The 25,274-nt window shown below is 41.9% G+C and overlaps 3 protein-coding genes across 3 annotated transcripts; 1 reads left to right on the top strand and 2 right to left on the bottom strand.

Moving 5' to 3' along the window:
• Positions 1-2,567: 2,567 nt before the first annotated feature.
• On the bottom strand, positions 2,568-6,578 carry LOC125534670 (alpha-copaene synthase-like). The gene is made up of 4 exons (XM_048697831.1): positions 6,562-6,578; positions 3,735-3,870; positions 3,335-3,583; positions 2,568-2,965 (listed from the first exon to the last, which is right to left on the bottom strand). The coding sequence occupies exons 1-4, from the start codon at positions 6,576-6,578 to the stop codon at positions 2,684-2,686; spliced, it is 684 nt and encodes a 227-aa protein (XP_048553788.1). The 3' UTR covers positions 2,568-2,683.
• Positions 6,579-16,549: 9,971 nt separating this feature from the next.
• On the bottom strand, positions 16,550-18,521 carry LOC125540559 (desmethyl-deoxy-podophyllotoxin synthase-like). The gene is made up of 2 exons (XM_048704174.1): positions 17,550-18,521; positions 16,550-17,287 (listed from the first exon to the last, which is right to left on the bottom strand). Exons 1-2 carry the CDS (start codon positions 18,447-18,449, stop codon positions 16,664-16,666), a joined length of 1,524 nt encoding a protein of 507 aa, XP_048560131.1. The 5' UTR covers positions 18,450-18,521; the 3' UTR covers positions 16,550-16,663.
• Positions 18,522-20,214: 1,693 nt separating this feature from the next.
• On the top strand, positions 20,215-23,237 carry LOC125540560 (desmethyl-deoxy-podophyllotoxin synthase-like). The gene is made up of 2 exons (XM_048704175.1): positions 20,215-21,140; positions 22,465-23,237. Exons 1-2 carry the CDS (start codon positions 20,238-20,240, stop codon positions 23,086-23,088), a joined length of 1,527 nt encoding a protein of 508 aa, XP_048560132.1. The 5' UTR covers positions 20,215-20,237; the 3' UTR covers positions 23,089-23,237.
• Positions 23,238-25,274: the final 2,037 nt, after the last annotated feature.

Here is a 25,274-nt window from a genome sequence, read left to right on the forward strand (position 1 = left end):
ATGAAATTATTGACTATGTCTTTCAAAAAGAAATGTCTTTCTTCATGGGGCCCACTTTTGAAGCTCGCCCCGGGCCTCGGAAAAGTCAGGACCGGCCCTGATCACATGCTTATCCATTATCCATGATGCAAGTGTATGAACATGCGTGAAGGATGTTGGACACCGAAGAATTAATTAAGGCTCTAAAGTGTTAGCTATAAATTGGCCTATACATCATTCTCAACATGGCTTAGAATGGCCAGATTGTCTTAGCTATACCTTTGCTGGTTTGTCGGGTTATTATAACGGGTGGATGCAGGGCCATTAATACAGATGGATGCCGCGCTACTCCTATAGATATTATAAATATGTGAGATCTATCGGGTGTGTTCTTGTTTGAATGGTTATTCTTGCTTGTCAGGCCACTCTTTATTTGTCTTTTTACATTCATAATAGCTTAACATCAGTCGCCTGAAAGTCCAATTTGGATTGTTCGATTTTCGCTAGAAGGAAGCATGCGCCAGAGGGAAGGAAGAAGCAGCCGCTGGCTCGCCGGAGTGAAAGAAGGAGTTCGCTGGCAGGCTACCCCATCATCTTTCGTTGATGGAGGGTGGGAGGAGGTTGGGTGGCACCACGGCTGTGGTGTAAGTTCGCCGGAAAAAAACTGGTCATCGCCGGGGCTAGAGGGATGGCCAAAGGCAGCAGCATTTTGGTGGGAGGAGGTTGAGGGGAGGGCGGGGCGGTGAGGCTGAGCGGGAGCGCTGCTGGCCGCGGGTGGTGGTGGCCGACAGTTCGGCCAGTGGTACGTTCGGCGGTTGGGGGAAGAAGAAGAAGGTTGTCTGGAGGTTGGAGAAGTAATCTGCACCACCTGTATTCCATCCTATGGCTGAATCGAATGACCAAAATTGAAATTTTAGTTAACTGGCCACTAGCCATTCCCTTTACTACGTCGTTGTTTGTAGAATAACCCTGACGCTATGGCTAAGGCACATCTATAGATCCGGGAAGAGCCAGGCCAAGATCGATATGTAATGAAGAGTACTGATCTCAGTGAGTTGTGCTACATGCTTACGGTCATCAAGGAGGTGTTTAGGTTGCATCCTCCTACTCTACTGCTCGTCCCAAGAGAGACAAGTGAGGACTGTGAAATCATGGGCTATGACATGCCTAAAGGCACCAATATCTTCATTATTGTTTTTTTCTAATTTCCCGAGATCCTAAATTATTCCCAAATAGACGAAGAAGAAAATAGGGCCAAGGTACTATTGGAGATGCGCAAAAAATATCCATCGGGAGATGGCGCTGACGCTAACACTCGCAAGGCGGTTTTGCAGGCAATTTCACAAAATCCTTTTTTTCGTTGAGCACATAACCCGGTTTGGGCCGATTGACTCTGAGAGCGAGCGAGGGATCGTTCAAGCTGGAGATGTTTGAGAATAACAACGTGGATTATTATGGAACACATTTTGAACTCACCTCTTTCGACACAGTTCAACATCGCCACCGTAGAGATTGTCTTGGCAAATCTTCTCCACGACTTTGACTGATGCTAATTCCCGATGAGCCAATTGAAGAGTCACTGAACATGTCTAAGAAATTTGGGATCACCGTAAGCAGGAAGTTTGACCTTCGGCTACTAGCTATTCCATGCCCACGCTCCAAAGCTATTTCGATATACACATGGAATGTATATAGCAATAATTATGTAGAGCACCTTTATTGAACCGGAATGTTTTTGTTGCTCTGTAGTTTGTACATCTTTACATGTTTGTATAGCTCTTGTTGGACTATCAGACTATTTTTCATATTATTTTGACTGACATTGGCTATGTCAAATAATATCTCTATGCAAATATTTGCATGTACCTCTATGTAAAAAAGTATGAGCAAGCTTATCCATGAGTCAAGTTTGGTATATGCACAACTCTTTCAATCTTTGAAACTAGATCGACGTATGTTCTGCAAAATGGTGAGAACATAAACTGCGAAAGAAAATATAAGTTTCCATAGCTATTGTACAGCTAATATATATGAACAACTCACGACCGAGTTCATTTTAAATGTTCCGTATTACTTACCTTAGTAGTGCAATAAAATATCATGTAACATGTCAAAAGTGTTTTAATAATTCATCACAATATACAAAAAATGGATTTTTTTGGGGGGTAAAAAAGGATGTTATGGGAAGGAAGTAGTGCCCAGTTAATATGGTTAGATGGGTTTTGAGGTGGCCTAAAAGAACAACACAGCTGGAAAACACATAGAGCTTCTTCCAAAAGCCGGGATGTAATTGTTATAATAAATAAAATTGTGATGTAAATCAAATCTGAGTTGTGGCCACCCATGTGCATGAGTCTTGGCTGAGAATCTTATAGTTGCTAGTGTCAATGAAAACTTGTTTAAATCTGTGATCATGTTATCTCCACTGCTGTTACTAGTTCTACATGCAACACATTGTGCAACTATATAATTTCTCTGACGAACTCAAAACATACCTAGATATGTTTAGTCCTTTACATAAGATAAAATTTTAGTAGAGATATAATTATAACCAAAATTATCACACCGTAACAAAATGCACCAGTACAACTTTCTTTCACTGTAGCATTTTACATATTATCAGTGAATCACATGCATGCTTATCAACATTGACCTTTTTATGGTTAAAACTAGGGAACAAATACACGATGAATTTGGCCAAGGCCTACATATTCTTCAGGAAGAGCCTCTCAATAGTCCACTGCATATGTGCGCTGTGCGTGTATACATCATTTCTGTTACCATAGAAAAATGTTGTGCTAATCGCTAAGCTAATGAACTGCTGCAATGCAGGGAGAAGATGATTTTCAAAGCGAGCTTGGTTCAGGGTTTTCCATTCTTGTTCTATCAGGGCAACAATTTTGGTAATGGCCACTTCACTTGTCACGTTGTACTCATTGATGTAACACTCTACGGTGCTTGCCAGATCCCCCTTGCATTTTCGACGCTGTATGATGACATCAATAATCATCTTTATGTAAGTATGTATCAATTTAATAATCTTCCATGCACGCACAATGATAGTACAAACTTGGTAACTGAGCCCTGCCCCCTTTTCCATAGGTGCCCACACATTTTGATGTGTACAAATTTATAAAAAAATAGACCAATGAAGTTAAGGTAGCATCACAAAACTGACATTGTTGTAAAATAATTCCAAGTATAATCCATACTATGATTTTTTGTCAAATAAATCACATTTTAGTACTCAAATTGTTGGTCAAAATTATATCTCAATATGCTCGAACTTGACATTCTTACATGTGTGAAAAGTAACATGCAAGCAAAAATTAATTTTGAAATATTATATATATACCTCAAATGCACCGATATCATTCATGAAACGGGAAATCTTCCCGACTGATATGACGACGTCCGGAACACTAGCAGCCCATTTGAGTGCTGGCTTCATCATTGCATCACTCATTCCAGCCATCATACTCACACATATTGTTGGCACGCCGATGTTCAGGCTAGTCAACTTGACCTGATCTACAAAGCTTGGCTTGTGGTTCCTGTGTGACCATTTCGCTTCTTCCAGGTAACCAGTCACGTTATTTTGGACCTGCACGCAAACAAAGAGAGGTAATCCCAAAATTAACGAGAGAGAGAGAGAGAGAGATGCACAACCATACACACATACACACACACACAGAGAGAGAGAGAGATATTTATATGTTATTTTTTACAAGACAGAAAATGGTACATGAAGTTACCGCTTTTTTCAGGTGTGCTATATCGTAGTTCGTATTGGCTGGCATTTCAGCCTCAATATTCTCAAATGTCCTCAGCATCTCCGTATAGAACTTCTTCAAGTACTCCGGCAGAACAAAAGCGGCGCTCTTATCCCATCTGGAAGGCCAATTCACAAAAATAATCTTAAGATAAGTTATCGTAGTTTGACAATTCTTTGTTTGCATGTTAACCTAACCTTTTATTTTTCTATACTCTTCATCTTTCTTCAACACATTAAGAACCACTAGTTTCACTTTGCTCCATGAGGTAAATAGTGTAACATGACATCAAAGATTTCATTATAGTTAAAATATCTCATTCGTTACTGCATTTAGATTTTCTTTCATCCACCTCTTATTATGGCAACATACATATATATATATATATATATTTGTGTTAATAAAATAATAATCTAAGTATGAGTCACATTTTCATTTGAAATTGCAATTCTATGTTCGCACACGAACACGTCACCGTGTACCCTCGACGCCGAGGGTGATGCACCGCAGCTCACGTCGAAGGAGACCCGGCCGGAAGCGCGGTACGCAGGCAATCCGGCGGGCGCTTTTGAAGACCCGAACCCGACGCCCGGGAGGGACCCCGTCTGGGACGCGCGGCGGCTATGGGGCTGCCCTAGGTCGACCTGATCGCCCCTAGGGCCTCAAGGTTCGCCGCCCTGCAACAAGAAGAACAGACGAAGAACGAGGAAGAAGAAGAACTAGGGTTATGGAGAAAAGATAAAAGATAAAAAGTGGTAGATGATTTGATCGATTGTGTGTTGTTCAATCGGCCGTCATCTCTTAGGTATATAAGAGGCGGCTGGACTTCCCGTACAAGGAAAAGGCTTGGATTCATGTCCAAAACCGTACTCAAATTCGGATTGGTTTTGTCCGAACTTTCCAAAACTGTTCGGTTTAAACTGGCTGCACCTTGTGGGTCCTTTTTGTGGTGGTAAACGATCTCGGATGGAAACGAGCCCAAAATCAATCTTGACCGTTTCGACGAGACGAACAACTTTCATGTTGAACGTTTTTCGATTTGAGGCCATATTCTGGGCCAAAACGGTCACGCAGAACACCTGTTCGCTCGCGCTACCCATCAGACCTATGTCTGGTGGGGCGCGCCACATCTCGCCTCGTGATAGGGCCGCACTCGGATTTGGAAATTTTTTATATCAAAATCGGCCGTTTTGACGAGACGAAGACAATTTGTGTTGATCATATTTCCATATGAGGTCATCTTAATTGGGTGTCAAGCCATTCTTTAATCTGGTGTCAACATGAGCATCTCTGAAGTTGTCATAACTTTTGCATGCGAACTCCATTTTAGACCATCTTCATATTCATCTTGATCTTCTCGAAGAGAGCCATCTCATAGTGACTTTCAATAGTAAGTTTGAATTACTCTTGACATACCTTCAAGCCCCTCTTTATAAACGTGCCACTTTTGAGCGTCAACACATGCCCCCTGTTTTTTTGGCAAAGCTAGCGTGCCAAAAAATAACTTGTACCAAGTTTGTTCTAAGGACGATGTCCACACTCCATCGGCCATTTATATGTCCTTAGGACGATAAGTATATATCGACCATGTCTTATGTGAACTTTCTGATGCAAACTTGGGTGAAACCTTCTCAGCTTCATTAACAATCCGGTGATAAAGTACCATAGATATGTATCTCAAGGTCATCCTCCGAACCATATTGTTCACCCTTTTGCTAGGATTTTGTAGATAATCAACAATACTTTCTCCAATCCTTACTTTCGCCTGCTTAAAAATTTCATTAGTGGCCGAAGCTATGGACTTCGGTTCGGCCTTACCTATATTGACGAGACTAAGCATCGGCTATTGAGCGAAATGCAATACAACATGATTAACATAGTAGCCGGATGTTTGCTGTGCCAATTCTTTTGAATTGTCGTGTCTAAATATATGAAAAACTTTAAAGCAAACCAAGGTAAATTTTCCATCTAGACATACCCCAAGATAAACTATGAGTGATTCGTCAAAACATTGATAAACCCTGAATATTTGTTGCACTACTCATAACGAATCACCGAAAGCCTCAGTATGTATAGCACCTATAGCAAGTAAAAGACTCAATCCGAATAACAATGCATATTCGGCCTTCATTAATCGTGCATAAAAATATTCTAAGAGGCATGGGGCTTAAAAAACAGTACCATAAAGAAATATATAAACAACACCAACACTTTGGCCATTGCTACGAATTGAACCATCAAAACATAATCTCCATAGTACTAGAAAGACAAGGCTAATATCAACATTATGCATGTCATTAATCCGATGTTTAGTAATAAAATCAGTCATGATTTGGCCTCTTATAGATCTCAGAGATGCATAAGCCAAATCATATCCAAACAAAGTATAAGCCCACTAGCCAATTCTGCAACTATGAATTGGCCTATGCAGCATATATTCAATGACATCGGTCACTATGTCCCAACTCCATTCAATCATAATATAGGCATACATATAAATTTCCATGAGCACGTACCTTGTCTCGCTCTCCAATCGAACTAAGGACGATGTTAGAATACTACAGGCCATGTATTGACATACTCTTAGGACGATAGATAAATATCGGCCATTACCATGTAAACTTCATTCAAAACACATACAGCCGAAATAAACAAATGAAATGACAAATCAAGTATTTCGGCCCTTTGGATCAGCAACAAACTTGTAGCTAATCAAATGTATAGTGACTTGGTAATACCCTTTCATGACGTAAGAAATTATATTGCATCCATGTATTAAAATAAGCCCATTGAGGGTTACCAATCATACCTGATGACGAATTCCATGGCATAGGCGTTAATGGCATAGTTGAAGAATATGGATAATGTGTAGACCAAAGATGTTGAAACCTTCGGCTTGGTCCTTCATAGTTTCACTCCTTTCCTTCTTCACCTTTGCCGCACTTCTTGTAATGGAAGCTTGCACATAATTCTTATTTTGAGCACTTCCTTTGGAACCCATGCCATGTTCCTTTCTTCAAGTTCTTGTGCACTAAGTTTTTGTAATTTCTTCTTTTGCCAATACGATAAGCTGAGCAGGCATCTCGGCTTGATTCTGTTTTGACCAATGGCAATTCCTTTTTGGCCTTGTGCACTCTCAACTTCTTTTCTTCAGATTTGGCACTTCGACTCTCAATAATTGGTTGCTTTGTCTCATTGTCTTTAGTAGCCAATGTCAACACATTAATTGGCTCTTTTTCATTTGAGATCAAATCTGAAGTTGCACTCTTACGACCATCTCTTTTAACACGGTAAACTTGCTTGACCACCTCTTTCTTCTTCCTTGAGCTCTGCACGATTCCTTATGATTGAAACGGTCTTTAACATGTGATTGTTCAAATGTTGATCTTCTTGAGCTGCATAATATTGGTGAGATGGTCTAAAATAAGATGGAGAATGTGCCCTTGTATCATACCTGTCCCATGAGGAATATGGATCTATATGAGCATAGGGAGGCATCCACGGCATTGGCATTGGCGGCCCAAAATAAGGATATGAATATGTTGCATTAAAATTCTCACTTTGCCAATACCGATCCTCATATTTGCGCCTTGGGGGTGATCTTGGTTTCTTTGCATGATTTGGCCGATAAGCATTCTTCTCTTCAATCTTCTTTTGATATTTATCCAATAGTTCAGCGAAGGTGATTTTTGATCTCTTACACTTGCGCTTATTTCGGCCTTTGTTTTCTTTTGGTTTGCTTTCATCGATCATTGGATTTTCTTGCTGCCCCCCAGTCCTTGGCGTCTCCATTGTAGCTTCGATGGAATTCTCGCCTAAGATTATGTTCATTATGCTCTTCAACAACTTCTTTACTTGAAAGCTTGATCCCATCACCTGCAGTTTTTACCTTCTCTTTAAATGGATCGGCTTGAAGCAGCCGATGCAAAAACTTTTTGCCATCGGGACCAATCGGAATAGACTGGTCATCTCTTGGTATTCAACAAACTTCAATCGTCCTTTTTCAATGGCCGATTTAACTATTTGACGAAACATGTTGCAATCCTCAAAATTATGCTTGGACGAATCATGCAACTTACAATACATTCGTCCTTGGATTGATGGCTTAACATGGTGATCAAGAATTGTAATGTAATTATTTTTCAGCAACAAATCAAATATTTGATCACACATGCTTGAATTGAAGGTATACTTCTTGTTTTCTAGCCGATCGTGTTGTGAGAACGGCTTTGGAGTTAAGCAAACGAATGGTTCAGATTTTGCATCACCCCATTCGGCTATGCATTGTGTTTTGCACTCTATCTCCGATGTCTTTGGATAAGAAACTATACTGGCATCGGTTTGCTCAGAAGATTTTAACCTTGGCTTTAAATTTCTGAAACGAAAATAGCTAGAACATACATGTCTCAATTGAGACCAAGTGTAAGCCAAGTAAGAAATAAGCAGAGCTACCCAATTAGATATGAGCTTTAGATAAAGCAATGGGGAAAGCCTTGGCTGCAATAATTTTTCGCAATCGGTCTTTCTGAATGGTGCAATATGTTGATCGATATGCTTTGTGACAATCTGATTGCTAACAGATAAATTACCCTTCTTCATTGGTCTCTCAATATTTCCTATGAAGATTTTTCTAATATATGCATCAACAACTAAGTCATGACCAAATCTGAAAACATGTAAATTAATTGCTAGACATACCTCTTCAAATATGTTGGGAGAGCATGATGGTGGTGTGACTTGAAGAATATCTTGCTCCGCCTTCGGATAGCTCCCCAGCGCCCTGTCATCATCTTTCTCTTGATTTCGTGCATCATTAGTTTGAAGAACTTCGTCCATCAAACTTTCTTCGGCCACTTGTTCTTGTTCTTGAAGCTCATCAATTTCTATGGCACGAAACTCATAGGGCAGGAAGTAGGTTCCATTAACTTCAGAAAAATCAAGTATGGCTGTCTTGGTATAGTTTCCATGCCCTTTCTCAACAATGTTTGCCTCTTTGGATTTGATGGATTCGGAATATATACTACTTGATTCGGCTTTTTCAACCGAAGAACTTTTAGTTTCCGAATCATCATTATTTTCACCAGTTAAATCAATTGGCAAGGATTCTTTTCTTTGAGCTAATTCCCTATCAATTTTCTCTTGGAGAAGTACTTGCACCCTATCACGCAAAGCTTTAACTCCCCTCTCAATTTCAGTCCGCTCTAGATTAGTTTGCCCCCCAATGCTTTTAGGATCTTTCGGCAATGAAGTGTTAGTGTTGCCGAAATTTTGCAATTGTGTAGGGGGTGTATAATATGCTACGGTACTAGGTGGAGGTGTATGCACTGCTGTATAACCATATGCTCTCTCACCAATACTATCAATTGATGATGTTTCATCTTCCTGTAAAACACTAGCCTTTATTGCAGCATAATCAGGAAACAACCCCTTTTCATATTGTTCAAGGCAAAGCGCACTAATTCTCTTGTTTTGTGCCAAGCTCTTTTTTAATGTAGCCACAACCACTTCTGGAAGGGATTGCTCCGCAATACTTTCAGATTCTTTCGGCAATGATTTGTGAGTGTTGCCGAAATTCTTGAATTGCGTAGAGTATGCATTATATGCTACAGTATTTGATGACCGCACATGTGTTCCTGTAAAAATTTCACTTATTCGGCTATGACCATGAAGATGCGGGGCCGAATTACGAACATCTACAGTTGCATACGGTGCTGAAAAATTACTAACATGAGGTGTAGCATATGATGGTTGAGAGTAACTGGCCGAATAGCTAGTAGTAGCATGGCCAATTCTCCCATTCATCGGCAAGGTTGGATTCACATATTGCAAATTAGTTGCCGATGAATAAAAAGGTGAAACACTTTCTTGTATGCTATTGGAAATTTTAACATGAGGTGTTTCAAATTGATTAACCAAACCCATCATGTTGTTCGTCGGCATATGTATTTGTGGGGCTGCCGATGCATGAGAGTTTGGATACATATGTTGTACGTTGCTAAAATCATAAGAATTTGAAGCATGAAGATTGATTTGCATCGCCCCTTGCGCATAATTAGATCCATGATTGATAAAACTAGGGCTAGCCCATACATTATGCTCATTAGGTGATCCAGCAACAACATATGGATTATTTGCATCTACAAAGGGGAATTGGGTATTCATATTACTTTTGTAGATTGCAGCAACTTGATGACGATCTCTTTGTAGCAATAATGGGCTGGAGACCGTTCAAAGCTTCTTCCCCAGCGGAGTCGCCAAAAAGTGTGTTCGCACACGAACACGTCACCATGTACCCTCGACGCCGAGGGTGATGCACCGCAGCTCACGTCAAAGGAGACCCGGCCGGAAGCGTGGTACGCAGGCAATCCGGCGGGCGCTTTTGAAGACCCGAAACGCCGCATGCCTGGGAGGGACCCCGTCTGGATGCGCAGCGGCTATGGGCTGCCCTAGGTCAACCTGATCGCCCCTAGGGCGTTGAGGTTCGCCGCCCTGCAAAGAAGAACAGACGAAGAACGAGGAAGAAGAAGAACTAGGGTTAAGGAGAAAAGATAAGAGATAAAAAGTGGTAGATGAATTGATCGATTGTGTGTTGTTCAATCGGCCGTCACCCCTTAGGTATATAAGAGGCGGCTGGACTTCCCGTGCAAGGAAAAGGCTTGGATTCACGTCCAAAACTCAAATTCGGATTGGTTTTGTCCGAACTTTCCAAAACTGTTCGGTTTAAACTGGCTGCACCTTGCGGGTCCTTTTTGTGGCGGTAAACGATCTCGGATGGAAATGAGCCCAAAAGCAATCTTGACCGTTTCGACGAGATGAACAACTTTCATGTTGAACGTTTTTCGATTTGAGGCCATATTCAGGCCAAAACGGTCACGCAGAACACCTGTTCGGTCGCGCTACCCATCAGACCTATGTCTGGTGGGGCGCGCCACATCTCGCCTCGTGACAGGGCCGCACTCCGATAGCTCTAACTTTTGCATATGAACTCGGATTGGGACGTTTTTTATATCAAAATCGGCCGTTTCAACGAGATGAAGACAATTTGTGTTGATCATATTTCCATATGAGGACATCTTAATTGGGTTTCAAGCCATTCTTTAATCTGGTGTCAACATGAGTATCTCTGAAGTTGTCATAACGTTTGCATCCGAACTCCATTTTAGACGATCTTCATATTCATCTTGATCTTCTTGAAGAGAGCCATCTCATAGTGACTTTCAATAGTAAGTTTGAATTACTCTTGACATACCTTCAAGCCACTCTTTATAAACGTTCCACTTTTGAGCGTCAACACTTTGGTGTTGCATTATTAGTAGCCCTAGGAGTTACGTTCAACTAGAAAAAAATAGTTATCGAATTCACATTCAAAGTCGTGTCAATATCCAAAAGATAATATTAATGTAAACCGGTTAGACTACGTGATAAAATTTAAAATCAGTTAAAACAAAAAATTCTAGATAGCTAACATTAATAAATTAGGGCATGCTTTCATTACCATCGTTGTGCCATGTTATTAAAGTATCATAACCTGACGACAACTCCCCCTACCTAACCCTATCTGCCCGGTCCAAGATCCTAACCGTTTTTACCTGTGATCCATCGCCTCTACGATGTCGTGAGGTTGGGAGATGCAAATAATATAGTTTTTCTTCAAGGTCTTTGTTTGTTTTCTTGACTATGGCAACAACACCAGCGCCTTGCGAAATACTAGTTCTCCTTCTCCTTTAGTTGTCCTTCTATGTTGATCTGGTTTTCAGGATCATGTGGTCTAGTAAACCATGGTAGGGCTTTTCATTCATGGTGTATTGAATAGACTTTGTGCCCTATTCCAGATGGTGCGGGAATTCTAGAGTTTTTGTTTGTTGTAGATGAAGATGAAATATTTTTTGCTAAAGAAAAAGACAGGCACACACGTGAGGTACCTTCGGGAACATTTATCCTTCGTCAAAGAAAATGGCCCATAGATTGCATCGACGTTTCATAGGATTGAAGTTTCATGGATCTTACAGCAGCCACTCATGGATCTTGTAGCATCGTTGGCTCAACAGCAATCGTGTCCGATTCCCTCGACACTAAGGCGTAGTTGACGATTTACCGCCGGCGGTAGGTGGATCCAATGGCAGGGAGGTGAAGCGGTAGGACCGGTGAACGGTATCGGACGGTGCGATGGCGGTGCGTGGACATTCAGTCGTTGTGGTGGTGCGGTAGCCCGAGCGACGAAGAGCACGGTGGATCTAACTTCGGGGCGGTACAGTGGTGGCGTCTTTGGCTGGAAGCGGCCGTATTCAAACGGATTTGGTAGCAGCAGCGGAGTGGGAGGGGAGGCATTTCTGCGTGTTTGCCTAAGGGAATGTTCCGGATGGCGGTTGGGCTGCACGCGGCTGCGTTTTTGTTTTCTGAGACTCGCGCATGGTGCTGTATATTTCCAGCACAAGGGGTTGTGTTTTAGGGCTGCCTCTAACCATTACCACAAAAATATAGTGATTGGGAAGCTGTTGGAGCACTGTTTTTAGGTCAAGATGCCGTAAAAAGCGGGGGGGGGGGGGGGGGGGGGGGGGGGTGTTGCGTCTCTACTCTATTTTAAGTCACCTATTGGAGATGCTTTACGTGTGTTCATTTTCTCCATAGGTGTCACCGCCTCCTTCAAATACTTACCCCTAAGTGTATGCATGTGAGGGCAACTATTGGTGGTGCACGAGTCAGGTGAACGTGCGACCTGGTGCAGCTTAGGCCATTTGCGAGCGGGTGCATGGGATGGGTCCGTGACATTTAGGATGGTCTGGCTAAGCCATTCGACCGGTTTTTGTGCGGAGAAAAGGACGGAAACAGGAAAACGGTGACATAGCATAACCATGGCGGGGCTTTTCTTCACCCTCGATTTAGCAGATTTTGTCTCCTACAATACTATTGGAGCAGGAATTCAAAAGTTTTGGCTTTCTATTTTGCATGTTTGCCGTGGTTGTGTTTGTGGAAATTACTTCATCTATCGTTTAGTAGAGAATTTTCTGGGTCTTGTAATTCGTTTGGTAACCGTTCTTCTGTTTGGTTTATCAGCCTAAAGCAATTTGCCAGTTTGTCGGCATAAGCCGAGTAGGTGGGCTTCTTTTCGTTTGGACGTGTGGTGCTTATGAGATCGCAAACAAACTACAAAGAAAAGGACATGTATGCGGTGTACTTTATGCACTGCTTCTCTTGCCACACGTGTTATCCTTATCTTTATATATATATATGATTGATACTTTGTCAAAGGCAACATGTCCTAGATTGCATCTACTTTTCATAGCAGCCGCACCAGCTGGAACAGTATAAGGCACATATCCATCGTGGGCATCACAATCAGGTCTATCTTTACGTAGCTGTGACCACTCGGCGCATGCATGCATCCACGTTTCTCACCGTCAAGTAGCAGCCGTAGGAATCCACGTTTCTCACAGTCAAGTAGCAGCCGTAGGAATCCGGTATATTGATCTTATGCGTACTACTCCGTCGGTGCGGTGTCTACTAGATCGACTTTAAGATCTGCTCTTCACTGAGAATGTTAGCAGCCGGTTGAATCACTTTTAGTATACAGGCCATGGCGCCTTTATGTTCTCCCCCGCTAGTTCAAGATCCATGTGTGCATTCATACTGCATTTTTAGCAGCCGAGAGGAGTCACCTTCAACTACAACACATTATTAGAGGATATGGACGAAAACGTCACATGATACTCGGATGTCAACACATTACCATTAGATCAGATACACATGTCTCACCTCCATGCGCGCCCCCATGCTTTATACCATGCTAATTAATTGTATGTGAGTAATTAAATGTGTTGCTACCTTTGGAAATGTAGTTGCGTTCAGACACAAGAAGAACATAAAGTATTTGTAAGGGCCTCCTGTAAGTTGACAGGATAATTCTCTATCTCTGCCAAACGAAGCTAGTAATCACAATGCACCATGAATCTAAATTTGGTCTCGCGAGGGTGAGCTAACTCCTATTCAGATGGCCATGGTTCTAAGTGGAGAAAAAGAAGAGAAATAAAGGACAACTACCAGGCAGCCTACACTCGAACCCATGGTGAGGATGCGAGGAAAAAGAATAGGAGAACACTCTGTGTTGTGGGCCCTGGAAAGCTCTAAATAACAATATCTATTACCGAACATTATGCATATACGTAGCATTCATAATAAAATCTACCTTTCTTTTGCTATTTTTCAGTTCTTGCAGTTCAGTTAGTAATCAAAGTTTTTCCTGATTTATTAGTTTAATGGAATATGTAGGTTTTCCGCCATAGTTCGAGTACGACAGTGCTTTCTTGTCACAAGTTTTAGCGTTATCCTCGTATGATTGATACTAGGCCAAAGACAATGCTGCCTAGATTGCATTGATGTTTCATAGCAGCCGCTCCAACCAAAACATTACAAGGCTAGATTATCGGAAAGGCACAGATCCATCATGGGCGTGACAACGCACAGCTATAGCAATCAGGTATATCTTGCATAACACACATAGATGCATGGATGACACATGTTTTTTTAGGGGATGCATGCACGACACATGTTAGCAGCCCGACAAATGCTGGTGGGATGCACGTGAGTTCAAGACAATCTACTCAGCAATTGTGCTGATGCATTCATGTTTGTTTCTTTGTTAGCAGCCGGCAGAGTCACATTAAGCTATAATGTATTTTTAAGATATATGGATGAAAACATCACACGGCAGTCACCATTCAAATAGTCATTTGCGATGGCAACTAAAAGATTTAATAAATTTGTTGAGAAATATAGGTGCGCTTTGACACAAGAAGAACATAAAATATTTTAATGCGCCTTCTTTGAGTTAGTGCCACACATATCTTGTTCCATGTCCGCCAACCGAACCTAGCAATGGCTGTGATAAGTAGAATTAATATATGATAAATGGTAGCATACTATCTGTTCGTGGTCCGCCCATGATGCACTAAGCAGCACTATCGGGATGGTGGACAATTAAACAAGAAAGGATAGAGAGAGAAAACAACTGATGGGTCTATGCAATTAAGTACTTCCTCCGGTCCTTTTTACTCCACATATTACGTTTGTGTCAAGTCAAACTTTGCAAAGTTTGAGAAAATTTGTATTGAAAAGTATTAACGTCTATAAGAGTAGGGCATTTTGGAGACCGAGCTCCATGGAGCCCTTTATTTTGAAAAATTCAAAATTCATAAATTTTGGTTTCAAAAAATTCTGAAAAATAATACACAAGTATGCAAGGATGTAAAATGTATGTGTGGGAAAATTCAGGATGAAATACCTTGAATTGTGAGCTGCACAAAAAAACAAAATCATGGACTTTAAAGATGAACAGTACATATGCTAAAAAGCCCCAAATTTGTCTTTTTTGTGTAGCTAACGTTTTAATGTATTTTGACCTAAAAATTTGCACACATGTACATTATGTATCTAGGTATATGTGTATTTATTTTCAGAATTTTTTGAAACTGAAAAGTTTGAATTTTGAAGCTTTCAAATAAAGGCCTCCATGGAGCTCGGTCTCTGTTTGGCGTTTTCGCTACAATACCAAATATATATACTATGAAACTACATTTCATAATGAATCTAACAATGTTGATTTGACATTGTGAATGCTAATACATTTTTCTAAAAGTTTGGTCAAGGCAGAGATATTTTGACTTCGGACAAAACTTATATGTGGACTAAAAAGGACCGGATGGAGTAACAAGAAAGCCATGTGACTTAAGATGCATCACTAGGCGACATACTGAATGAAGTGGGAGTTAGGAAGATGACACTGTATATTAGTTGCCACTGCTTGAGCACGTTTTCCTTCTTGGAGGCGTCGTTTTTTGAGAACCTCTTCTATTGTCCGGCTGTTGTCTTCGGTGGTGGTTAGATTGTCTCTGTTGCGTGTTTTTTATCACTGCGACGGGGTCTTTGTTTTTATATTTCTATCTTTTTTATTTTTGTTTTTGGCTGTGTGCATCCTTGATGTCTTCCGATATCTTGTTGGTGCAGCGGACGGGTGTAATTGGTATCTTCGCGATATTAATATATTCCATTTTTTGAAAAAAAAAGTTGCCACTGCAGTCCGCAGAGATGATTAATCAGAGTTCTAGGATAGCGGAGTTTTACAACAAATCAGTGACACTGAAAGTGAGAGCAGACTGAAAAGAGAGAGTGATTTCTTATGGCCTATAGACTATAGGGTAATAGTCTCAATATAGTGGATAAACCACTGCTCCCAAAAAATGTGGCAAGAGAGATTACCGTTCAGAAAATGAATGACTGAGATAATTGTTTTTTTATGAATCTTACCAGTAGGGTGCACATTTCCTTTTGATTCATAATCAAAAACCAGTTTATTTTATGAGAAAAGTTGGTCCGTAAACTAAACCAGATGCGAACAGTGCAAAACCTTAGATAATAAAAAATCACCAAGCTACATTTGGCCTAGAGCATGCCAAGTCAGTAACCTAATGCTGATTGCACGTTAGACGCACCTACGAATGCTTGGGCGAGGCCGTAACTATTAGCAAAGTCGGTCCAAATGACCCAGATTTCATCAGATAAACCTAGCAGTACATCTTCCAAAAGGACCAAAAAGAAAAAATAAGAAGAAACTATAGGTCAGTCCTTGCATTTTACATGGAGGATATCAAACCACGAAACTAGATTGAAATTTGGTCCGTACAACATGCATCAATAAAGCTCTTGATTCTCAAAAAAAAAAAACTAACCCATCGCCACCAGGGGCAATTTAAAAAGTGCAAACTTCGTGTTTTGGTACAATCAGTAGTTTGTGCCATCCACCATAATATATTGCAAGTTCAGCGAGGTTCTTTTATTCTTATTGGTGCAATGATACATATTGGTATACTCAACAAAAGTAGAGACATATCTACGTGGCAATGCACGTCCATCTATGTCTATGTGGCATGGAAACCTCCACGGGAAATAGGTATCAATTGTAGGTCATATTTTCTTCCAACGATGATCCCGTATTTCTCGGTCATGTCCAAAAATTGCGGGTTTGCCTTGCCAGGAAGCACCCAGTCAAAGTGGTAGAGAAGATTTGCCAAAGCAATCTCCATGGTTGATGTGCCGAAAAGTATCCCAGGGCACTGCCTCCGACCAGCACCGAAGGGGGTGAATTCAAAGTATGTCCCGTTGTAATCCATGTTATTGTTCTCAAACCTTTCAGGCTTAAACTCTTCAGGGCTTTCCCAACAATTTGGATCCCTGGAAACCGCAAAAGCATTAATGTATACATTGGTGCCCTCAAGCATGTCAAAACCCATAACTTTACGGTCTTCCCTGGCCCTGCGGGGGATCAAAGGACCAGGTGGATGCAATCTAAGAACCTCCTTAATGATCATCCGCATGTAGTGGAGTTCAGCGAGGTCACTATTAGTAATCACAGCTCGATCTTGACCTAGAACCTCTCGGATCTCAAGCTGTGCTTTCGCCATGGTTTGGGGATGACGAATGAGCTCAGCCATAGCCCACTCCAAGGCAACTCCCGTGGTCTGAGTGGCACCTGCAAATATGTCCTGAAAAAAATGGTTGTGGTATGTATGTTTATAGATTATAGACGTATATGTAGTAGTATGAAACAAAAAATCAATTCATAACCAACAATTTATGTTTATTAATGACAAAAGTCGACACTAAGACATGTATGAAAGGATGAATCTAGGTTTTTTTTTTTGCATTTAAACTTTGCAGATATGATATCACATAATCAGTTAGCTATGCAACATGAATTGTAAAGATATAGGCAAATTAATAAGAAGTATAAAGAAAATTACTCACAAACAAGACGGCGCCTATACTCTCAGTGGTCATAGGGAATGTGAACGTGTCCTCCTCCTGCAGCCTGACCAGCACGTCCAGCAGGTCGTCGTCGTCGTCGGTGCTGGAGGCACCGTCCTGTGCGGCAGCTCGCGCCGCCTTGCGCCCCTCAATGACGTCGGCATTGATACGCTGGATGTGGCCATAGCTCCTCCTCATGTGGCGCTCGCCGTTGCTCAGCCACCGAACCAGCCACGATGACGGGAAGAGGTCGACGAGGCAGAAACCACCTAGCAGCACGAACGCCTCATCCAGCTCCCGGAGGTACTCCTCCTGCTGCGGGAACTTGCCGCCGAACACCGCCCGTGACACCACGTCGTTGCTGAGCGCCATCACCTTCTCGCTGACGTTGACGGCGGCACCCGTGGAGGCTGCGGCGGCGACGTAGCGGAGCAGGTTGCCCACCTGCTCCGGCCTGATGCCGTCCATACGCCTCACCTGCTTGGAGCTGAGGAGCTCCATGGTGCAGACCTTGCGCATCTGGCGCCATGGGTCACCATAGGGGGCGAAGACGATGCCCCTACCGCCGCAGCCGAAGATGTCCAGCGTCGCGCTGTGAGGCCGGCCAGCGAAGGCGAGGTCGTTGGTCTTCATCACCAGTGCCGCCGCCTCCGCGCTGGAGACGATCACCGTGGGGACCTCGCCGAGCATAAGATGCATCAGCGGCCCATGCCGGCGAGACATCTCCATCATCCTGCGGTGAGGGAGGACGCTGGCGACGTGGTGCAAGCTGCCGATGATGGGAAGAGTCCATGGCCCGGGAGGAAGCTGTGGCTTTCTCTTGCCCCCGGAGAGCTTGCGAAACCAAAGGGCCACAAGCGTGCATAGAGCTATGAAACACAAACTTAACCAGCCCTCCATGGCAAGCAGCTTGTTGGCAAGTGCAGCTTGGATAGAGACACGGTACAAGTATTGTGATGTGACCACCTCCAAGTTCTGTTGAAACTCTGGACCTGAAGACTCATGAACTGGCTAGTATATGCACCTATATACTAGTCGAGATTTATGGGTGTACAGAACTAAATTATTGGCGGCTAGAATGCTGATGACAAAATTTATTGGTGGCTAGATTTCTAGTGACAAAAATAGTGTACAGTTTGAGTCCTAGGACTTTTTTGAGTCCCAATTTATAAGTCTTAAGTCCCTAAAAAGTCCCTACATGTTTGGTTCCTGGGACTTAACATGGACTAAAGGACCATATTACAACTATAAGTCCCTATAAGTCCCTCCTTGAGAGTCTTATTTCATAAGTCCCAAATGCCCACTTAAAGTCCTTATAAGTCCCTCCTGTTTGGTTTAGATAGGACTTATAGGGACTTTTTTAAGTCCCTAAACCAATAAGTCCCTGGAAACAAACACCCTCTATACATCTTTCTTCGGCCTAAATTATTTAAATTCCTAGCCTTGCCATCAGTCATAATTTACCATCATCATCAAATGTTCTTTGGTCGTATTGTATGTATTAGCTCATTAATTTCTCTACTGAGAAATTTAACAAGGGAAAAGACAAGAACTTCAATTACTTTGAAATGGAGAGAGTGGAGTTCGATGCTTCTAATGACTTTTGCACTAACCCAGAGAGACCAGTTTGCAATCTTAGCAGCCCAAACTTTCATACTCAATTAGCAGCCACAAAAAGAGAAAGCGGCCCAAACTTATATACTCAGTTAGCAGCCAGAAAAGAGAAACCTTCGCTGTCGGAAGCTTCGCCACATAGCCGCCAGAAAAAGAGCATGTATGTTTTAGTATTAAATAAAAGATACATCCGGGAAAAAAAACATGTATGCTTTCTGAAGGAAGATGCAATCATAAACCAGACCAATACTGCGACCGTCACTTTACATTTATATATAAACCAGAATAATATTGCAGAAGCATCACCACATACATAGCTTCCGAATTTTTTGTGCATGATGCTTGATTTCATGATGCCCGTGCTAAATTTGGTGAAGTTTAGTTTGAACATTCGAGGAGCCATGTCAAAAAGGACAAAACAGCTTCTGAACAGTGTGGAATATCAAACTTACTCACATGCCTGATTTTTGTTTTTCCTGAGAGCTCTTCGAATGTCCAAATTTCATCAAATTTGGCATGGTCATCATGCACTCAAGCATCTTTCACCACAAAAAAGTTGAATTTTTTAATTTTTGTTTTACTATTTATAATGAATTTACTGTTCACACCTGGGCTCATCTAAGCCCACGAGCCAAACGCCGCTCTCTCTTTCTTCACGATAATTATTTAAAATCCTGCAGCTTTTGTTATAAGTCAAAACTTATAATCCCAAATTAATGCATCATTAAATATAGTTGTTGTGTTGTATGTATTAGCTCATTAACTTTTCTATAGAGAAATTTAACTGGGAAAAATAAATTAGAACTCAACTGATTTGAAATGTAGAAAGTGGAGTTTGATGCTTCTATTGCCTTTTGTACTAACCCCATCGTGAGACCAATTTGCAATCTTAGTAGCCAGACAAGAGAAAACGGCCCAAACATTGATACTGTACTCACTTAGCAGCCAGAGAAAGAAAGCTCCTCTATCACCAGAAAAAGAACATGCATGCTTTTATAAATTTATATATACCACTACCACTGCACTTGCCAAGATGTCAATGCCACTACCACTGCACTTGCCAAGCTGCCTGCCATGGAGGGGTGGTTCAGCTTGTGTCTCATAGCACTAGGCATGCCTCTTGCCCTTGGGCTTCTCAAGCTCGCCGGCGGCAAGAAAGAGCCACAGAAGCACCAACTGCCTCCAGGGCCATGGACTCTCCCGATCATCGGCAGCCTCCACCACGTAGTTAGCCTCGTCCCACACCGGAAAATCACTCAGCTGTGTCGCCGATATGGGCCAATGATGCACCTCAAGCTAGGCGAGGTCGACGCCGTGGTGGTCTCCAGTGCCGAGGCGGTGGCGCAGGTGATGAAGACCAACGACCTCACGTTCGCCACCCGGCCGGGCACGCCGACACAGGACATCGCCGGCTGCGGCGGCAGGGGCATCATCTTCGCCCCCTACGGCGACCACTGGCGCCAGATGCGCAAGGTCTGCATCGTGGAGCTGCTCAGCTCCATGCAGGTCAGGCGCATGGACAGCATCCGGCCAGAGGAGGTGGGAAACCTCCTGGCCGACATCGCCACCGCCGCGGCGGCCGGCGACAGCATCAACATCAGCGAGAAGATGATGGAGCTCAGCAACAATGTCGTGTCCCGGGCGGTGTTCGGCGGCAGGTTCACGCAGCAGGACGAGTACATCCGCGAGCTGGACGTGGTGCTCACTCTGCTGGGCGGCTTCTGCCTCGTCGACCTCTTCCCATCGTCACGGTTGGCGCGGTGGCTCAGCTTTGGTGCGCGGCGCATGAAGAAGAGCTACGGCCGCATGCAGCGCATCATCGCCGACGTGATCGAGGAGCGGAAGGCCGCGCGAGCTGCTGCTGGTGGCGCCTCAAGCACCGATGACGAGGACCTGCTGGACGTGCTGCTCAGGCTACAGAACGATGATTCGTTGGCATTCCCTCTAACCACAGATAGCATATGCGCCGTCTTATTTGTGAGTATTCTTAACAAGCCAAGCTTTTTCTACTCGTAGCAGATGCATGCATACATATGACACCAGATAGGAAAGATTGATTACTTTTGTCCCGACAAACTTAAATCATTAACCATTTAGTTACCATTATCTATGTCATATATGTCAAGATTATTTCTTTCTGGTCAGAATTTCTGGTAATCCACCGGTTATAGGAAAATTTGATGACCCCCGAGAAACTGTGGTAACACTCAATAAGATTCAAATGAATTTGAATTGAAACACTAAAATTGTGTCAAATAGGATAAGTATGCATGTATTATAATCTTTACTATTAAGTATTTTCAAAGAAACTCATAATACGGACGCCATGATATTTGACAATCCATTATCATGGAGTAACAATACAAAGGTATGAACCTCATAATGAGTACATATGGTCTATCATGACCCACCTGGGTGAAACACCATGGCTTTGTCCTTAATCCTTCTTTCTTTTAATATTACAACCATCATATCCGCCACAATGTTGAGCGACACTGATGAAAATAAAGAACCCTTATGCAGATCTTTTTATTCTTGGAAGTAATGTTCTATATCATCATTGATTCTCACGCCGAAGAACCCACCTTGCATACATTTTTCCTTCAAGTGACATCACATAAATGAGAAAGATTCCATGAACATTGGTTGTGGAACGAACATTCACTTTACATTGTCATAAGTCTCGCCAAAATCAATTTTGAGAATCCCTTGTCAATTCTATTTTGATGCAACCCATGAATAATAAGCCCTTCAATATTTTTCTAGCATGAAAAGGGTTTTTGTAAGTTTTATCACATAATTAGCAATCGAGGAAATCATGCCCTGCTATGAATTTTGTGAAAGATCTTGAAGATAACCTATGTTGCTTTATTAAGTTTGCTATTCTTTTTGCCACTATAGAGATGCCTACGTCGACTATAAAGTGGTGATGTTTTCTATAAGAATAAAGAAACATCCTGATCAAACCACTCAGAAATCATATTCCTCATAAACTTGAATGTCTCATTTTGTAATTGTGATCTTTCACCTCTTTTTCTGTCAAGTGTAAACAGAGGGGAGGCATATGGCCTCACATGATATCATACCTCGAGAAGTTACTTGCGTTCAATGCCTTGACATGTTGAAAAAATATGTGTAACGGGATTTAGGCTTCAAAGTATGTAAAAAAATCCATTAGTTCACTTCTAAATACCACATACAATTTATTTCAAATGAAAGATTTTTTTTCACAAATTGTTTCATTATAAGTGCGACATATATAATACCTTCTAATTTAATGTACCTTAATTTTCATTGGCAGGATATATTTTCTGGTGCCACAGATACCACAGGAACAATTTTGGAATGGGCTATGTCAGAGCTCGTTCGTCATCCTAAAACAATGTTTAAGGCTCAACTAGAGATAAGAAAAGTATTAGGTGAAGATCGAACAATCATAAAAAATAGTGACCTTGGAAACCTCCACTACATGCGAATGGTCATTAAGGAGGTTCTTAGGTTGCACCTACCGGCTCCACTAATCCCACGCATGGCCAGAATGGATTGTAAAATTATGAGTTACGAGCTGCTTAAAGGCGCCACTATATTAATTAATGTCTTTGCAGTTTCTAGGGATCCAAAGTACTGGAAACACCCTGAAGCCTTTTTGCCAGAGAGGTTTGAGAACAACAACTTAGATTACAATGGGACACACTTTGAATTCATCCCCTTTGGTGCTGGACGAAGGCAATGTCCTGGTATGCTATTCGGCGCGTCAACCTTGGAGATCACTTTGGCAAACCTGCTCTACCACTTCGATTGGGTGCTTCCAGATGGGGCAAGTCCAGAATCATTGGATATGTCCGAAAAATTCGGGATGACTGTAGGTAGAAGTTCTGACCTACAACTGATAGCTATTCCACGTGGATGCATCAAGGACATGTAGACATATAGAAATGCTCATGCATATGGGAATATATCTAAATTCTTATGTGCGAGATTATTTGTGTAATAATATGTTGTGTTGACCAAAATAATGGAATGACACACATTCCATTTACGTACTACAAAAAATATATTAGGAAAAAATAAAGATGATTCACTAAAACTATTTTCTTGGCATCCCATCCACCTGTTCTACCTCCTTTGGCCAGCACACTAGTAGAAAACAAGGCTTTGATCCAGGCCGGGTCAGCCCATTAGTCCCGGCTCAGTCCAGAACCGGGACCAATGGGGGCATTGGTCCCGGTTCGTGAGCCCAGGGGGGCGGCCGGGCCACGTGGGCCATTGGTCCCGGTTCATCTGGACCTTTTGGTCCCGGTTGGTGGGATGAACCGGGACCAATGGGCCTCGCTCCTGGCCCACAACCATTGGTCCCGGTTCGTGCCTCAAACCGGGACTAAAGATTAGACCTTTAGTCTCTGTTTGAGGCACGAACCAGGACTAATGAAAATGGGACCTTTAGTCCCGGTTCCTGCCACGAACCGGTACTAAAGATCCCATTTTCAAACTCTACCCCCCTGGATCGCCTTTTCAGTTTAAAAAAAAGAAAATGATGAAAATGTCAAAAAAATAAAAGAAAATAAGTTTCCCATGTGATATGTGGTCTAGTTGTTGGGAAAATTTGCAAATGTGAATTTTGACTTTATTTGCAAAATCTCTCTGAAATTTGTAAAAATGGGCATAACTTTTGCATACTAACTCGGATGAAAAAGTTTTTTATATGAAAAATCATCTACTCGAAAAGTTACATCCGAATTTAATCGGGGGAACCCCGTTAAACATTTTCAAAATCCTCAAAAACCTAATAGAAAAAAGTTACGGGGCTTTTAAGATCTAGAGTGAAAAAAGTCGAAAAAAATTCAAACAGTGGGCAAACTGTGGTCAAACAATGGTCAAACTAATTATCCTAGAATATTAGTGTTACTAAATAATTATTTCTGTTATTTCAATTTTGGTCAAATCTGGTCAAACTATGGTCAAACTGTGGCCAAACAATGGTCAAACTAATTATTCAAGAAATATTAGTGTTACTAAATAATTATTGTTTTTTAAAACAATAGTTTCAAAATAAAACTATGAAATGTGTCACTTCATGCTCAAGCAAAATTCCTGAAGGTTAATAGGATTGACATCTTAGTATTGTCAGGAAAACAACAAGTGCAGACTTGGAGCGAGGGAGAATAGAATCCGGAAGTTAAGCATGCTCAGGCTGGGGGAGTGGGAGGATGGGTGACCGTTCGGGAAGTTAGATGATTTGGAATGATGAGGGGTGATTAGAGGATAAATTGAGGGTGATTAGAGGATAAATTGAGAAGTGATGAGGGGTGGTGATTACAGACTAGAGGTTAAAATAATTCAGAAATTTGAAAATAAAAAAAATTCAAAAAAATTTCAAAAAAAATCATAAAATATCTTAGTCCCTTAGTCCCGGTTGCTGTTACCAACCGGGACTAAAGGTGGAGCTCCACGTGGCCGTGCCTTTTAGTCCCGGTTCCAGAACGGGGACTAAAGGCCCTTATGAGCCGGGACTGAAGGCCCTTTTTCTACTAGTGGCACCTGATAGGAACAGTCGATCACTACCTCACTCCAATCACTTGCTTTACCATGCCACCTCACCATTGACTTCCTTCCTTCCTCCCTCATATCTATTTTCTTATCCGCGCACAAATGACATCAACCATACTTAAATATGCAGACAATCATATGTCTCTATCCCTGTTGTGCACACCCAACCACCTTGTAGTTGTGACAACACCATATATGATGATTATGTTGAAGCAGCCAATAGACCACTTTTTACAAGACCTCCTATATAGAGCTCATTACCGTCATATATGAGAGGCGGCGCACACTTTAGCGATGATGGGCCAGGGGCCCAGTTCAAGTTGATGTGGCTTCCCAGTGTCAGCCTCGCGATATTTTATGAGAGATGGTGGTACATTTGTGTGTTGGTTATTTTTTCTGGTTTTCTTGCCATGGTTTTTCTAGAATTATTTAGGCATAATAAATTGTTCGTTGTGTTTTCCAATAAATGTTCATCACGTATTTAAAAAATCTTTGCCATGTATTAAAAATCATCCACTCCGTAAAAAAATTATTTCACGATTTTTAACAAATGTTCGTGGTGCA

This window comes from Triticum urartu, chromosome 2 (assembly GCF_003073215.2).
Source record: "Triticum urartu cultivar G1812 chromosome 2, Tu2.1, whole genome shotgun sequence".
NCBI classification, from domain to species: Eukaryota; Viridiplantae; Streptophyta; class Magnoliopsida; order Poales; family Poaceae; genus Triticum; species Triticum urartu.

Excerpts from the sequence above, each read along its gene's own strand:
- LOC125534670 (XM_048697831.1), bottom strand. Across the intron at positions 3,584-3,734 it reads TAGCACACCTGAAAAAAGCG|GTCCAAAATAACGTGACTGG; the intron begins GTAACTTCATGT and ends GTTTGCGTGCAG. Across the intron at positions 2,966-3,334 it reads ATGATATCGGTGCATTTGAG|CGTCGAAAATGCAAGGGGGA; the intron begins GTATATATATAA and ends GTCATCATACAG.
- LOC125540559 (XM_048704174.1), bottom strand. The coding sequence starts at position 18,449 with ATGGAGGGCTGGTTAAGTTTGTGTTTCATAGCTCTATGCACGCTTGTG. Across the intron at positions 17,288-17,549 it reads GTATAGGCGCCGTCTTGTTT|GACATATTTGCAGGTGCCAC; the intron begins GTGAGTAATTTT and ends CATTTTTTTCAG.
- LOC125540560 (XM_048704175.1), top strand. The coding sequence starts at position 20,238 with ATGGAGGGGTGGTTCAGCTTGTGTCTCATAGCACTAGGCATGCCTCTT. Across the intron at positions 21,141-22,464 it reads GCATATGCGCCGTCTTATTT|GATATATTTTCTGGTGCCAC; the intron begins GTGAGTATTCTT and ends TTTCATTGGCAG.